This window comes from Astatotilapia calliptera, chromosome 10, assembly GCF_900246225.1.
Source record: "Astatotilapia calliptera chromosome 10, fAstCal1.2, whole genome shotgun sequence".
Lineage (NCBI taxonomy): Eukaryota > Metazoa > Chordata > Actinopteri > Cichliformes > Cichlidae > Astatotilapia > Astatotilapia calliptera.
The window spans coordinates 9432346-9447213 of record NC_039311.1 but is presented as its reverse complement, the minus strand read 5'-3'; the positions used below and the strand labels follow the sequence as shown (position 1 = coordinate 9447213).

Genomic DNA, 14868 nt, shown 5'->3' with positions numbered 1-14868 from the left:
ATGGCCAATAACCTGTCACGTCCATCAGCAAAACATATATTAAAAGAAATCATATCTTTGTCATTAACAGAAACATAATTTTTAAATCAGATTTCAAATTACAAATACTGACACAAGCTTTCTGTCTCTCAATGTTTAAAAAACAAACAAAACAAAAAAAAACACAGAACCAGTGCTATTTTTAAAAACATCTAACAAGATTAAGAGGTGAGTGCCACATAACTCTCTCACCCATGACTAGCCGTTTGAAACACAGAAAGAGGCCATTTCTATGGAAATCCAATGTTTACACGCATGGGAGAAGTCTATTATCTGCCATTTTGAAAATGTGCACAGTGCTTCCTGGGGTTTCTACCTCATATTGCTCTCAGCATTTTCTTCCTTGTTTTCTTCTTTCTCCCCTGTGCTCATCCAGAGGAAAAACAAATGGTTTAAATGTCCTTTTGCCTGATTAAGCAAAAACCCTTTCTGCTTCTTCTACATCTATATATTGCCAGAGAAGTTTCCCACTAGTGTCCCCAAAGTACCTCTTTCAGAAGCTGAATGGGGTCTTTTTCACCTTGAAAGCATTTAAATGGAGTTGCTAGGATTGGACTCTTCTCTCCCCACTCTTGCAAGGTATGTCAGGAGTTCAATGGTGTCTTGTGAAGCGTGAAGTTATACAGGGGAAGCAATGCGACTACGGCAAGAGAATAAAGTGACAGTAATGCATTGACAACACCACTCATCTCCCAGAAAGTAAAATACATCTCTTGAAAAGAGACATCTTGCGATGTTTAGCTTTGATTTTTTAAGAGTCCTACAAAAGTATCCCAAGAGGTATGGTACACTTTGAAATTTAAAGAACAGGTTTGATCCAGAAAAGCACAGCAACACGGGAACTCAAAGGAACCTCAGTGGAGACAGTTATTCCCATGGTTTTTGATTTGCATTGCATACTTACTTTATTCACAGCCTGCTGGGTCTGGAGGATAAAATCTGCCTTCTCAAACTCAAGGAGACAAAGGGCAACGTTTCAGAGTGAGGAGCCAATACTCTTTGCCCTTAAACAGGTGGGATGGCATACAGTGATGTCCCTGCGCATGTGTTAGATGACGGCCTTTTCTGAGCAGCATCTACTCTACTTTATGTACTGTAGTTGTTCTACAGCCTAATTCGGTGTAATTATCCCCACTTTGTTGTGTAAACTCAAATTTACAACTGGTAAATTCAGTAATCATGATGCCAATGCCAATCGCGTTGCCCTAGCCTTAAAGAATCCAGGTCAGAAAGGAACACAGAGGTTTCCCCCAGCAGAACCTCATTCTTTTTCCTGTGAAGCTGTTTTTCTCAGACTTCAGACTCTTACTGTAATAGACCCAAGTACAGTAGTCCACCAGTTAACAGACATTCCTTGTGACTGTGCCTGCTGTGTTGTTGTGTTGTTACAAAAGAGATCCCAAAGAGTGATTTGATCCCTCATAAGTCAGTCAGACCTTCACAATTTTAGATTTCCATTCTAGTTTTTTTTTATAAGCTTCCAACTACATCGTGTTGTATTTGGAAGGAAGGTCATTTTTCTATGACATGTATAAAAAAAACCACACCCACACATGATCCTTATAATTCATGATGTTCAACCACATTTGAAAATAGGGGGAGGAGATGAAGGAAGAAACTTACTACCACAACAAAATACTTTTTTCATTGCAACTGAAGCATTGCACTGTTTTGGAATACATTGATCCTTGAGATAGCAATGCAATGGACTTGGAACCTGTCCAGGGTATATTCTGCCTTTTGACCACCCCCCCTCTGGGATATGCTACGGCACTATCCCAGAGGGTGCCCACTACCACCCTGTATCCTAGCTGAATGAGCAGTTAACAGAATGGAAGGATGGATGAATCAATACAGCTTCATGTATCTTGTGGAATAAACAAAGAAACAAAATGATTCAGTGATCTCCATTAACTAGTCTGGTTTGTTAACCTAGTATTATCAGTCCTAGAACTAATTGCTTTTAATGTTTAAGTGATCTGTATTACTTAATTAAGTAAGACCATGTGGATATTATTCTATTGACTTGTAATTGACATTTTTGTTTGTTTGTTATCTGGAAAGTATTTGGCTTTTATATTGTAGAAAAAAACAGTAAGTATAATATAATACTTACTTTTAATAGTATAAAAGCAAGAAAAGTTAAAAAAAATGCTCTTTAGAAATTGAAAATGGAAAATACACACACACACACACACACACACACACACACATATATATACAGTGGGGCAAAAAAGTATTTAGTCAGCCACCGATTGTGCAAGTTCCCCCACCTAAAATGATGACAGAGGTCAGTAATTTGCACCAGAGGTACACTTCAACTGTGAGAGACAGAATGTGAAAAAAAAAAATCCATGAATTCACATGGTAGGATTTGTAAAGAATTTATTCGTAAATCAGGGTGGAAAATAAGTATTTGGTCAATAACAAAAATACAACTCAATACTTTGTAACATAACCTTTGTTGGCAATAACAGAGGTCAAACGTTTACTATAGGTCTTTACCAGGTTTGCACACACAGTAGCTGGTATTTTGGCCCATTCCTCCATGCAGATCTTCTCGAGAGCAGTGATGTTTTGGGGCTGTCGCCGAGTAACACGGACTTTCAACTCCCGCCACAGATTTTCTATGGGGTTGAGGTCTGGAGACTGGCTAGGCCACTCCAGGACTTTCAAATGCTTCTTACGGAGCCGCTCCTTTGTTGCCCGGGCGGTGTGTTTTGGATCATTGTCATGTTGGAAGACCCAGCCTCGTTTCATCTTCAAAGTTCTCACTGATGGAAGGAGGTTTTGGCTCAAAATCTCACGATACATGGCCCCATTCATTCTGTCCTTAACACGGATCAGTCGTCCTGTCCCCTTGGCAGAAAAACAGCCCCATAGCATGATGTTTCCACCCCCATGCTTCACAGTAGGTATGGTGTTCTTGGGATGTAACTCAGTATTCTTCTTCCTCCAAACACGACGAGTTGAGTTTATACCAAAAAGTTCTACTTTGGTTTCATCTGACCACATGACATTCTCCCAATCCTCTGCTGCATCATCCATGTGCTCTCTGGCAAACTTCAGACGGGCCTGGACATGCACTGGCTTCAGCAGCGGAACACGTCTGGCACTGCGGGATTTGATTCCCTGCCGTTGTAGTGTGTTACTGATGGTGACCTTTGTTACTTTGGTCCCAGCTCTCTGCAGGTCATTCACCAGGTCCCCCCGTGTGGTTCTGGGATCTTTGCTCACCGTTCTCATGATCATTTTGACCCCACGGGATGAGATCTTGCGTGGAGCCCCAGATCGAGGGAGATTATCAGTGATCTTGTATGTCTTCCATTTTCTGCTGATTGCTCCCACAGTTGATTTTTTCACACCAAGCTGCTTGCCTATTGTAGATTCACTCTTCCCAGTCTGGTGCAGGTCTACAATACTTTTCCTGGTGTCCTTCGAAAGCTCTTTGGTCTTGGCCATGGCAGAATTTGGAGTCTGACTGTTTGAGGCTGTGGACAGGTGTCTTTTATACAGATGATGAGTTCAAACAGGTGCCATTCATACAGGTAACGAGTGGGGGACAGAAAAGCTTCTTACAGAAGACGTTACAGGTCTGTGAGAGCCAGAGATTTTCCTTGTTTGAGGTGACCAAATACTTATTTTCCACCCTAATTTACGAATAAATTCTTTACAAATCCTACCATGTGGATTCATGGATTTTTTTTTCACATTCTGTCTCTCACAGTTGAAGTGTACCTCTGGTGCAAATTACTGACCTCTGTCATCATTTTAAGTGGGGGAACTTGCACAATCGGTGGCTGACTAAATACTTTTTTGCCCCACTGTATATATATATATATATATATATAACACCCAGCACGCCCCTGCAGGCGGTTTATCCTTCAAGCTCGGGTCCTCTACCAGAGGCCTGGGAGCTTGAGGGTCCTGCGCAGTATCTTAACTGTTCCCAGGACTGCGCTCTTCTGGACAGAGATCTCCGATGTTATTCCCGGGATCTGCTGGAGCCACTCGCCTAGCTTGGGAGTCACCGCACTTAGTGCTCCGATACTATATATATATATATATATATATATATATATATATATATAGATTATTAAGGTGCTGAGTGCAGTGGCAATGCCTTGAAAATCCAAAAAAGTCACTGATCTGAGCAATTTTTATAATAGTTTTATTATATCAATTACTCGGATCACTAGTTTGATTTTCAAGGCATTGCCACTGCACTCAGCACCCTGAGCGGTTAGACAGAGGTTTGACACTTGTATGCAGGTTTGGACTTTGTGGTCAGGACACATGTCTACTCTGTCTACTCTCAGTAAGGCTGAGCGTGAGCGTGTTGAACACACTGTCACACACACCATCTGTTACCTCCAACACTTCTGGCTTGGACAAACACAGCTATGAGCAGGTAATGGTGCAGACAAAACTTCTGACCTTGACACTGTCTCCTATGTGTGATCAGCGCGGGGAGAGAGGTAGATTGATGAGAGTCTTTTTGATTTTGGTTTGTGTGAGAAAGGCAGCAGAATCCCACGTTGCCTGGAAACCTGTCTATCTTGTAGTGTGTGATGAAAGATGGGGTCTTTCTCTGCCTTCCTTATCTTATTCAACTTCAAGATAAACATCAAATCACCACACTCAATAAATGTATTTCTTTTTTTTTAACCTTATGCAAGATCTCACATGCCAGTACACAAATACTTATGCAACATAACCTTTTTCAGGTGCATTCATTAATCTATTTTAATTGAGGGATACTTAAAAATACTTTTACTTAATAAGTAACTTAATTAATAACATTTGGGATTTTAAAATAAAGCACAGAACAAGCACCATAGAATATGTGTTAGCATGTGCTATTCATCAGTGTTAATGATGAATAGCAGCATTATGTATCAAGTTATTTGCCACAATTACACTCACCGTGTTCTTGAAGATTCCTCTACTTGTCATTAAAGTTCACCTTGATGGATTTTGTGAGGTTTTTAATTTCTTGAAAAGCCTATTTATTATCTCCTCTTTGTACTTCTGAGAGGCAGGGCTCGCTGTGGGCTAAGGTCACTTTGAACATCAAATTTTGAAAAACTTGGTGCCAGGTCACTTAAAGCGACCATTCCTTTGTGGTTTGGCAGGAATGGTAATGCAGTACTTTATTCCTCCCAGATGACACTTAATGACAGTAATCTAGTTTTGGTAAAGGCTTGCCCTTTTAAGGCAAAGAGTTATAGACATAAAAGATGTCTCCACAACACCAAGAACAAGGCTGCTGCCATAGGAAAAAAAATATTTTGAAAACACAATTGTGTGATAAATGAGATCTATCCAGTGTAAATAATTCTGTTCACTTTACACCCCTTTCATACAGACTAATTTTAGTCATTGTCCACAATTATTATTCGATCTACTGCTGTGAACACAGCACTAAAAAAATGCTTTAATTTCACTCGCCAGATCAATAGCACCTGATACAGCCTCATCTCATTCTCATCTAACAGTGAGGCACTGCGTTTATAATGCTATTGACAATATTGAGCAGTATTGACGAAAAAACTGGATAAGAGCCTCAGGCAGCGGGCAGGAATGAAGTGCCATTTCTTCACAGCTGTACACCTTTGTAATAGCTCTCTCAACCATGAACATGAATATAAAATGCCAGCTACTAAAAATCAGACAGCTTTGTTTCAATCGTTTTACTCAACCGTTCGTGTCTTTTGGCGGGGTGACGCTGGGTCGAGTTCAGGAGGAGACAAATGATAACAGAAATGATGCATCAGCTCTGCGAGAGCACATCTGCAAGATAAAGGAGGAATGTTTGTGTGCTGGATAAACAAAATGGCTCTAGTATATCTAGTTGCAGGTGCAATGTTGGGAATGGGAATAATGTGTTGGGGGATCTAACACCGAGTCTCTAAAAGTATAAACCGAGCAAGTGTATGTTACGCATTCTGATGTTTTAATTCATTCAAACGGAGATGAACTAGCTAAATATATATTTATACATGTATAATAACATTTTGAAATAACAGTTAGGTATAATAAGGCGTGCTTTAAGATCTTATCAGTCCAAGTACATACAAATTGAATGAAAGGAAATAAAATCTAATAGAAGCCAGCCAAAACAGCGCGCTTTCATTTACGCGACACTCATCATGTTGCTGACTATGCCTATGAGTATATCAGCTGTCTGTGAGCTCCTTGAAAAACAGAAAGAAAGAAAACGACTCCTGACCATAGCTGTACCAGTTCAGATCTAAACTGCTGCTGAGTTTTAATGCTCAGATTTATTGTGCTTGTTACATTCGCGCGGCTTTTTCTCCCAGGGCAAGAGAGAGGAGAGGAGGGGCTGAGCTGTGCTGTGCTGCACCGTTCAGCTGCTCACCTCTCACTGAATCCCGTCTCCACCTTTCATCCCTCAACTTGTCCCACGTAGGGATGGATGAGTTCCACCGCCGTCGGACCTTGTAAAGTATCAGACCAATGCGTCTGAACTGGGGGACCGACAGTCACTGGAGGGTCTTTGGGCGTCGGTGATGTTTGCAATTGGTGACTGCAGAAACTGCCAACGTGTCGGCGAGTCGACAGACCACAGCTTACTTGTGCGCTCTTGGAGTGGGAGAATGGACATGTGAATGAGAACGATTTCCCTCGGCGGCTACAATAACTGTTTTGGTTCTTTTAGTTCACAAATCGTCACAAAGTCTCACAAGTGAAAACAGGATTGATGAGATTCTTTTTCTTTTTTTCTTTTTTTGTTTCTGCTTGAGGAGGAATTCATGCGCCGATAGCTCACGAGGCCAATATGCCAGAATGGGTCCTCTACAGTATTTATTTCTCTGTGGACTTCTGCACACCCAGACCTATGGTAAGTTCATACAGTGCATGCATCTCTTACTTAGCGTCGTGGTTAAAAGGATGTCTCGTCCCACGTCATGCTATAGAAAGAATAGTCAACTGTGACCCGATGCGTATTCGACCACAGTGATTCCAGCTTAAGTCCACCAAGAAGATACTGAGTATGGTACGCGATTAACAGCTGGCACCCTTCAATTCTTGGTCATCATATTATATACTTTCTTCTCTTTCTTTTTAGTTTAGCCCCTGTATAAGATTTTGTTCCAGACCAACTATTTAATGGTTAGGTAGACAAAGTGATTATTTATTTATACGGGGTACCCTTAGCTGAATAGATTTCTTACTTGAATTAAATGGTTGACAGCTTATCAATATTGAGTAATCTGACAAAAAAAAAAAAAAAAAAAGTCCAGGCAGCCAAACTTTTCCCCCCTATATTATCTGAAAAAATAATATTTTCTGCTCCTTCAGTGTCATGTTCTACTCATGTCGAAACCTATAATGGCTCCTGCTGGACCCACATATTGCTTTAATTCTCTTTATCTTGCGTCAGATACGTGGCCTCACGTTCAGGTTGATCAGTTAACTTAATGGACCTTCTGCTGTCTCAAATTTGAAATGTCTAGTCTGACGTGGAGGCAGTGTACCTTCACATAGTCTTAAAATCTGTCCCAAGCTGTGCATGTGTTCAGTACAATGGACCTTTTAACATAAACACTGTATGCACAAAAATTCATTTGCACCTTTACATTTCAAGAATCTTGCGTTGTTCAATCTCCTGAAGTGTTTTGTGCTACTTTGTCCCATATAGCACAAATCTGTGTCAGTAGAGTAAATGTGTGCAGGTGTAAGCACTACACAGCACATAAAGTGGCTTTTGAAACGGGTGTTTCCTGTACACTGGAAATGCTGAGTTTATATGGTACAGTGTGTCAATGCAGCACACAAGAGCAGCAATCATCTCATCTTTATGAAACCTGTAGTCGGGGGGCGGGTGTTGATTGAACGCTGAGGTCATCATAGGAGTTGAAGTTTGTATTGGACTCCTGCTGACAGGTGTTTCCTGTGATTGGCACACCACATTTTTCTATACATTTACTGGGTTGAATCAGCACATTCTGACAGTTACATCATAAGCCATTGTTAATGCATGGCTGTTGCATTGGTTTTAATGGGTTTCTGTGGATATATATGTATTAATATGGAGATATATGTTAATACACATCCAGCATACCCATTCTTATGTTTTCAGTTAAAGGAATCTTCCAAGTTATAAGCTGAAGCTTGTACTGGTAAAACACTGTCAGCGTAACCTGGTTTTTATCAAAGTGTCCACTGCATGTAAGCTCCCAAATAACTACTTATTTTCTGCAAGGCTTTGAGTGTGGGCTTCAGCACCATGGATAGTTCTCACTAAATGGACATATTTGGGAAGAAAAATGAGCCTCAAAGGCTGGACCTGGACAAAATATTTTAAAAATATTTTAACTGTTCTAAATGTATCTAAATATAACTCTTTACTTTCAGACTCCATTAAAATTATATCTGCCTTTTTAACCCCCATTTTAAGGAGTTACATTTAAAAAAAAAAAATCCAAATCTTTCCCTTCTTTTTTCACTCATTTACATTCAGGGTCATAGTGTCCATGGAGCCTGCCCCGAGTAAGAAATAGACAACCCCCTCCTGATGAGATGCCAGTCTATCACAGGGCCAACAGACTGACAGGACCCCACAGGACCTTCTTGCTGTTAGATGACAGTACCAACCACTGAGCCAATGTGCCACCCACAACTTAAATCATCTAATTTAAATTCTGTTGTCTGACAGAACAAGCCTCAAACTCTGCATTAGCTACTGTGGAGACCGGGTAATGGGAAGACCAATTAAACAAAGCCAGTATTTCACAAAATATGTGTTTGTGTGACTTTGCAGAGCCACACAAATGTTATAGATTATAGAGTTTTAAAAGCATTTTTAATACGCAGTGTATCTCCCTGCTTTGGCATGCTGGTGCCAGCTAATGGAACGCTTTTTGTCAACAAACCTCTTAACATTATAGACCATCACATCAATTTTTATTCACTTTTATGACTTTATTTCAGTTGCTGTAGAGCAGTCAATGATCACGGCTGCCTCTGCAGTTTGTATGATTTGTCCCCCTCACAGTTAAAAAGACAAGAGAAGCCAAACATCACTTTCATTTATTTATTATATATCTTATTTATTTTCTCCGTAAGACAGTCGAAAACGTAAGTTCTAGCGACTTAAACACTACACACTTGACTTGTTTGTATGCACACGACAGAGAAGACCTTTTAACTCAGATATTTTAATGTGCTCATACACCATGGAACAGATGAAAGTTGTGAGATTGTCATGTCGGTAAACAAACACAGTGCCACTACATTCGGGTCATTACTCTGTGACATTTAGAGGTGGAATATATGAAACACCACTGAATTGGTCAATAAATGGAAAAAAAAAAATCAGGCATTCCCGTGACATTTGATGGAGATCAGCTATCAAATACTGGGGGTTAAAACGTAAATATTATTTATGGCGAAATATAGCTGTTGATTTGAAAAGTACATAGTGAACTTTTCACATCCTTAGTGTTAAAGTACAAATCAAAAAATCCATTGTAGCAGCTGCTGTTATACACCCACTGTGACAACATGTTTGATGATGTCAGTGTTTGATGGAACGTGTTAATGAAAAAGTTAATGAGATGTAATGACTCCTCAGCTCCTGTCTGTGAAAGTAAATATGGAAGCTTCAGTTTAGAAACACAGTATATTGTAGAGCAAATAAAAACCTGACACTAATCAGCTTTCTTTTTTTTTCCAGGTACTGTAATCACATTATATTTTGTGTGTTCCACCAATCATATTTACAAATTGATGCAGAGGCATAATTTACAGTTTAAATTGCAGTGGAAATTATTATTTTAGTGACAGACGAAAACCATTACTTATTTTCCAACATAATTCCCCAAGATTTCTCTCTGTCATCAGCTGTCATTATTTTAATCAAAAGAAGTATGATAATCAACAATTCCCTGTTTTTCTCTCTTTTTTTATTTTAGAGAAACTGTGATAAGCCAGTATTGCTTTACTGCTGTTGTATGACACAGTGCCTATTAACTTTTAAAGGTTGCTCATTTGTAGTTGATATTGCTGTTTTTGGTAACTCAGGGGTTACCAACCTTTATCCCAAACATACTGTTGGTTAAAAAAGAAATATATGTGTATATGAAATAAACATTATCATCATTCCTTTCCTTTAGGGTCTCGTCTTCGCCAGGAAGACTTCCCTCCCCGCATTGTGGAACACCCTTCTGACCTCATTGTGTCCAAGGGGGAGCCAGCCACTCTCAACTGTAAGGCAGAGGGTCGTCCACCGCCTACGGTGGAATGGTACAAAGACGGGGAGCGTGTTGAGACAAACAGGGAAAATCCCCGTTCCCACCGTATGCTGCTTCCCAGTGGGTCCCTCTTCTTCCTGCGCATCGTTCATGGACGACGGAGCAAGCCAGACGATGGCATCTATGTTTGCGTGGCCCGAAACTATCTGGGGGAGGCCAAAAGCCGGAACGCGTCTCTAGAAGTAGCACGTAAGTTTGACTTTTCATTGTGCCCCTCTAGGCACAAAGGTAATAACATGGTCAAAGAAATCTCAATGTCGCATGAAAAAAAAAGGGAAATAAATGAATATGGAGCATGGATGAGGGTGGTAACCTTTTGTGGGGTATATGAAAATATGAAAATGTGCTAATATTGCATAAAAAAGTAGAGGTTAAATTAAGCAAACAATGTGGAGCTGTTGTGCTACCGTATATGTCATCTGATGTCATCTGTCACGGTGCACGCAAGATCACATAACCTTTCCGCTGAACCTACAAGTGTGTGTTAATTTACCCAGCCGTGTGCATAACGTGTGTGCGCATATGTGTGTGAATATGTTTCCTGACTGCTAGTGAGACCTGTTTGGATGACCTGTTTGAGTAATGTATGGGCAAAGCTGTGAATCGCTCCAGGGAGGGAGAGCAAAAGGAGGCAGGATTTTAACCCAGCGAACTCCCTTTCAGTGTTTGGATTTGGAAAGACGCAGCCAGCTCCCAGCCAGTTCTCTCCCTGTGTGGGAGAAAGGCGCTCTGGGCTATTCACATTTCCATTATGTGCTAAACTGAGCTGATTTCTTGCCATGAACAAGATGCACACACGCTCGGACGCACATGCATGCACACAAAAACACCCACACCGTCTCCCCTGCTCTGTGTTTATCATTAGCACAGATGGGGAATTCCATGCAAACAATATATTGCAATTTGGTTTTAAAATAATAATTAAAAAAAATATTCACCCACCCATGGCATTCTGTTATATTTGCTTTTTAATTCCAAAATAGGTGAATATAAGACATGAACCTAATGACTTGACTATGATGTACTACAATTACATTACTACAGTTAAAACAAGAACATGTCAGAGTCAGAATTATGGCACTGTTGTGGCTTCAGCTGATTTGTCACCCTTGGCTTTATGGGCAAGTCACAGAAAAGGAAGGGAAAAAAACTGAGATAAGAACCATGAAGCTAATTGTAGCTCAAGACATTATCTGAAATCTCTGTGCCTTCTTTTTGTGCACCACATGATCTCTTTGCCTTATTGCTGTATTCAGTCCCTGTTGTCTTGTGTTTCTGTTGTCTTCTTTTACTGATGATACCTCGTCTTTGTTTCAAGGCAGTGAACTGTCCTGGAAGTGCTGAGGCTTACGCAGATGCTGGCAATGTAATAGGACATACAAATCGAGCCATAAGAACGAGTGTGTGTCTGTGTGTCTGTGTGTATGTGTGCGTCAGAGGATACAACATTGGCTTCCCCATACAAAACGAGACATTGTGGTGTCGGGTATTATAGCTGGTATTATCTAGCATCCCTGTCTCACTGTAATCGGAATTTACACTGCACTTTGTATCACATTTACACTGCACTTCTTGAGCTGTACAGTTGTCTTTGAAGATAGTGAATAATTCTTTCTCATAAAGAAACCAGAGACCCAAAACTGTCGTTATAATGTCAAGAGACACATCTTCTGGCGGCTTCACTGATTCCCTTGACTGAATAGATGCCTACTTTATGAGCACAGTGACTGTGTCAGAGTGATTTTGTGGGGATTTTCTGGTTCTCCCTAAACACAATAAAGCTCATTTGTATGTTGTAGCTCAAACCGGCATTCTGAATTCATTTTCTGAGTTAATTCTCACATTCTTTGTCACTGTTAAAGCTGCAGCTACTTATAAATTGTTTCTTGGTTTTTTTTTCGTGAGAAACCTATGTTATGTGTAGCAACCATACATATGTTGTAAATGTGACTTACCCAAAATAGAGTAGCAACACCTAAATATTAGAAAATATAGAAATGTCTTCCTCAGCATGGCTCAGCAAAGCTTTAATATTCTTTGAAAGGCATGTTTTGTTGCACATCATAGGATACATTCTTGAATCCACACCAATCGGTTTATATTTTTTGTATTCAAAGCACCATCGTAATCATTTTGAGGACATTTTGAAGGATCAGTGTTGGCTCTGAGGAGTACACCTCATGAGTACACTTCGTATTTCTAGATAGAGCCATACATATTTGGAGAATGACACTTTTTTGTGTGTATTTTTCTTTCTACACCACCTTAGTTAATTTAAATCACACAAGCGAGATGTGATTTGAGTATAAACTTATGGCAGTAATTCAATGGATTTACCAAAAGTAAATGAAATGACTGCCTGAATTCTACAACCCATGGACATCACGAAATGTTGTTTCTGCTCTCTAAGTCCTTTACTGCCACCACCTTTAGTTCCTGTTTTTTGTGGGCCTTTCTGCCTTCAATTTATTTTTCTTTAATAAAAGAAAAGTAACAAGGCCATTGAAGAGTTTCCCATTCCGTTGCCTTGAGAAACTCTTAGGTTGCTTTTGCTGCGCTCTGATTAATTATATATTTGCACTGTGAAGTCCTGTCTGATCAGTTTTGCAGCATTTGGCTGAGTCTGAGCAGAGAAGTAGCACTAGCATAGCCTGCTAGTGCTGCTGCTTTAAGCAGTCACATCATCAATAACCACTCGGTTCCACAGGCAGCCATACATGCCATAACATTACTTCAACCATGTTTGACAGATGATGTGGTATGCTTTGGATCACAAACTGTTTCTCTCCTTCGCCATACTTTTCACTCCTCATAATTGTCGAACAAGTCAAGCTTGGTTTCATATGTCCAAAGATTTTTTCTTTTTTTTTTTTCAAAATGTTCCACATTTTTTCTGGCAACGTCAATTGACCAATATTTACATTTATGTAGACGACTTTGACAGTGATGCACCTACCCCCACAAGATGACTTGACTTGGTTAGATGCTACTTTTTGGTGTTGCTGTTCTTGTCAGTGCATTTGTTCTTTTTTAGCAGTGTATCAGATGTTCAATTTCCCAATTCTAACTTTATTATTTTGATTTCCACCCTAATAATTGCCTTCACATGAATCAATCTTCATTGATGTCCACTGCAGTGGTGTACAGAAGCAAAACTAAAAACAAAAAATAAATGGTCCAAATACTCATTAATCTATTTGTACAGCTCAGTATATCTTGTCTATTATAAGGAAGCCCAGGATAGGATCCACATATTTTCAGTATGTATTATATTTATAGTAACTGCCTTGTGTACATAGTGTTAAGGGATCATTTTTGTTTTCCACAGCCTTTCTTACATAAAGGACAGTACATGCCGGGCAGATTTTAGTCTTCTCTGTGTAATTCAGAATATCATGGTTACAGGGATGCATAATCACATGACTCCTCCAGGGACTGCAGGTTCCTGCCAGTATTGCTGCAGCCAAAGTTGTCATGCAATGCTCCGGGTGGGAGCAAACGGGTATACGAAAGTGCTGTGGGGATGATCTGACAGTGAGTCTAGCTCTAGAATGGTCTTTAGGAGTCCACACACATCCTCAGATTTTCTAATGGGCTGTAGCATTGTATCTTAACCAGTGGCTCAGAAAATGTAGCTAACTAGAGGGGTGCTGCTCCCTTGGGTACATTTGTGCTATACAAGCTCAATTTTGGTGGTTCGTCATGCATTTTGTGAGCTTGAGTCTGAGTGAAATTTGAAGAGACATTATTCATTCCGTGTGATGCAAAACACTTCAGCTGTTTAAGATGGCAGCAAAGCTTAAAATATGTAAATTATGCAGATATGCCAGACAAACGTACAGCTGACAGCCTGGCATCAACAAATGATGTACCTCACAACATTTGTTTGTCATATAAATTAGCCAGTCCATACTAAAACATCTATTTGCACACATATTTTCTTTCTCCCCTTATGCCTTAACAGGGCTCATGTTAAAGAATTAATAGTAACAGTGCAAATTTAAACCACAGGTTTTTTTGTTGTTGTTGAGAATCATCTAAAAGGACAGACAAAATGTTAGTTTTTCTTGAAATCTGAAGAAATTATTGTGCATAACTCACCATTTCTTTATTTCCTCCATTATTTGATTTGTTATTCACTTAACACATTGGCATATTTTAAAGTCTTTGCCTTTAACTTGCTTCTTGTGCCTAATCATCTAGCTTCAGGCTGACTTCAATACAACTGTGATGTCTAGAGGGACAGTATTAACATATTTTCATACCATCTGCATGGTTATTCCTTCCTTGTTAAATCTTTTAGCGCACTGTGGATATTTTCCAGCACCGTGGTTTTTCAGAGGAAATGTTTTACATTTACATTGACTCTTAGCTGAGCGAGACTGAACTAACCCTGAATAAGTAGAAGTGGAAAAAAATGAAGGCTAGAAAGCATAAATTTTATCCTGTGGACAATGGGAGCATATTTATTTTCTAAGCTGATGGACTATAGCAAGGCACGAAACAGAAGAATTTTCAGCCTTCTCGAGATTCTATTTCCTGACCGTCT

The 14868-nt window shown here is 39.8% G+C and overlaps 1 protein-coding gene across 2 annotated transcripts in view; it reads left to right on the top strand.

Annotated features, from left to right (window-relative positions):
• Positions 1-6679: 6679 nt before the first annotated feature.
• LOC113030223 (roundabout homolog 2-like) overlaps positions 6680-14868 on the top strand; it is an 83333-nt gene continuing 75144 nt past the window's right edge. The window contains exons 1-2 of one of the 2 annotated variants that reach the window (XM_026181437.1): positions 6680-6904; positions 10182-10508. In XM_026181437.1, coding sequence (XP_026037222.1) covers positions 6850-6904; positions 10182-10508 — 382 coding nt within the window. In that variant the 5' untranslated portion in view covers positions 6680-6849. The remainder of the gene's footprint in view (positions 6905-10181; positions 10509-14868) is intronic. The other variant, XM_026181436.1, reaches the window with a different exon arrangement.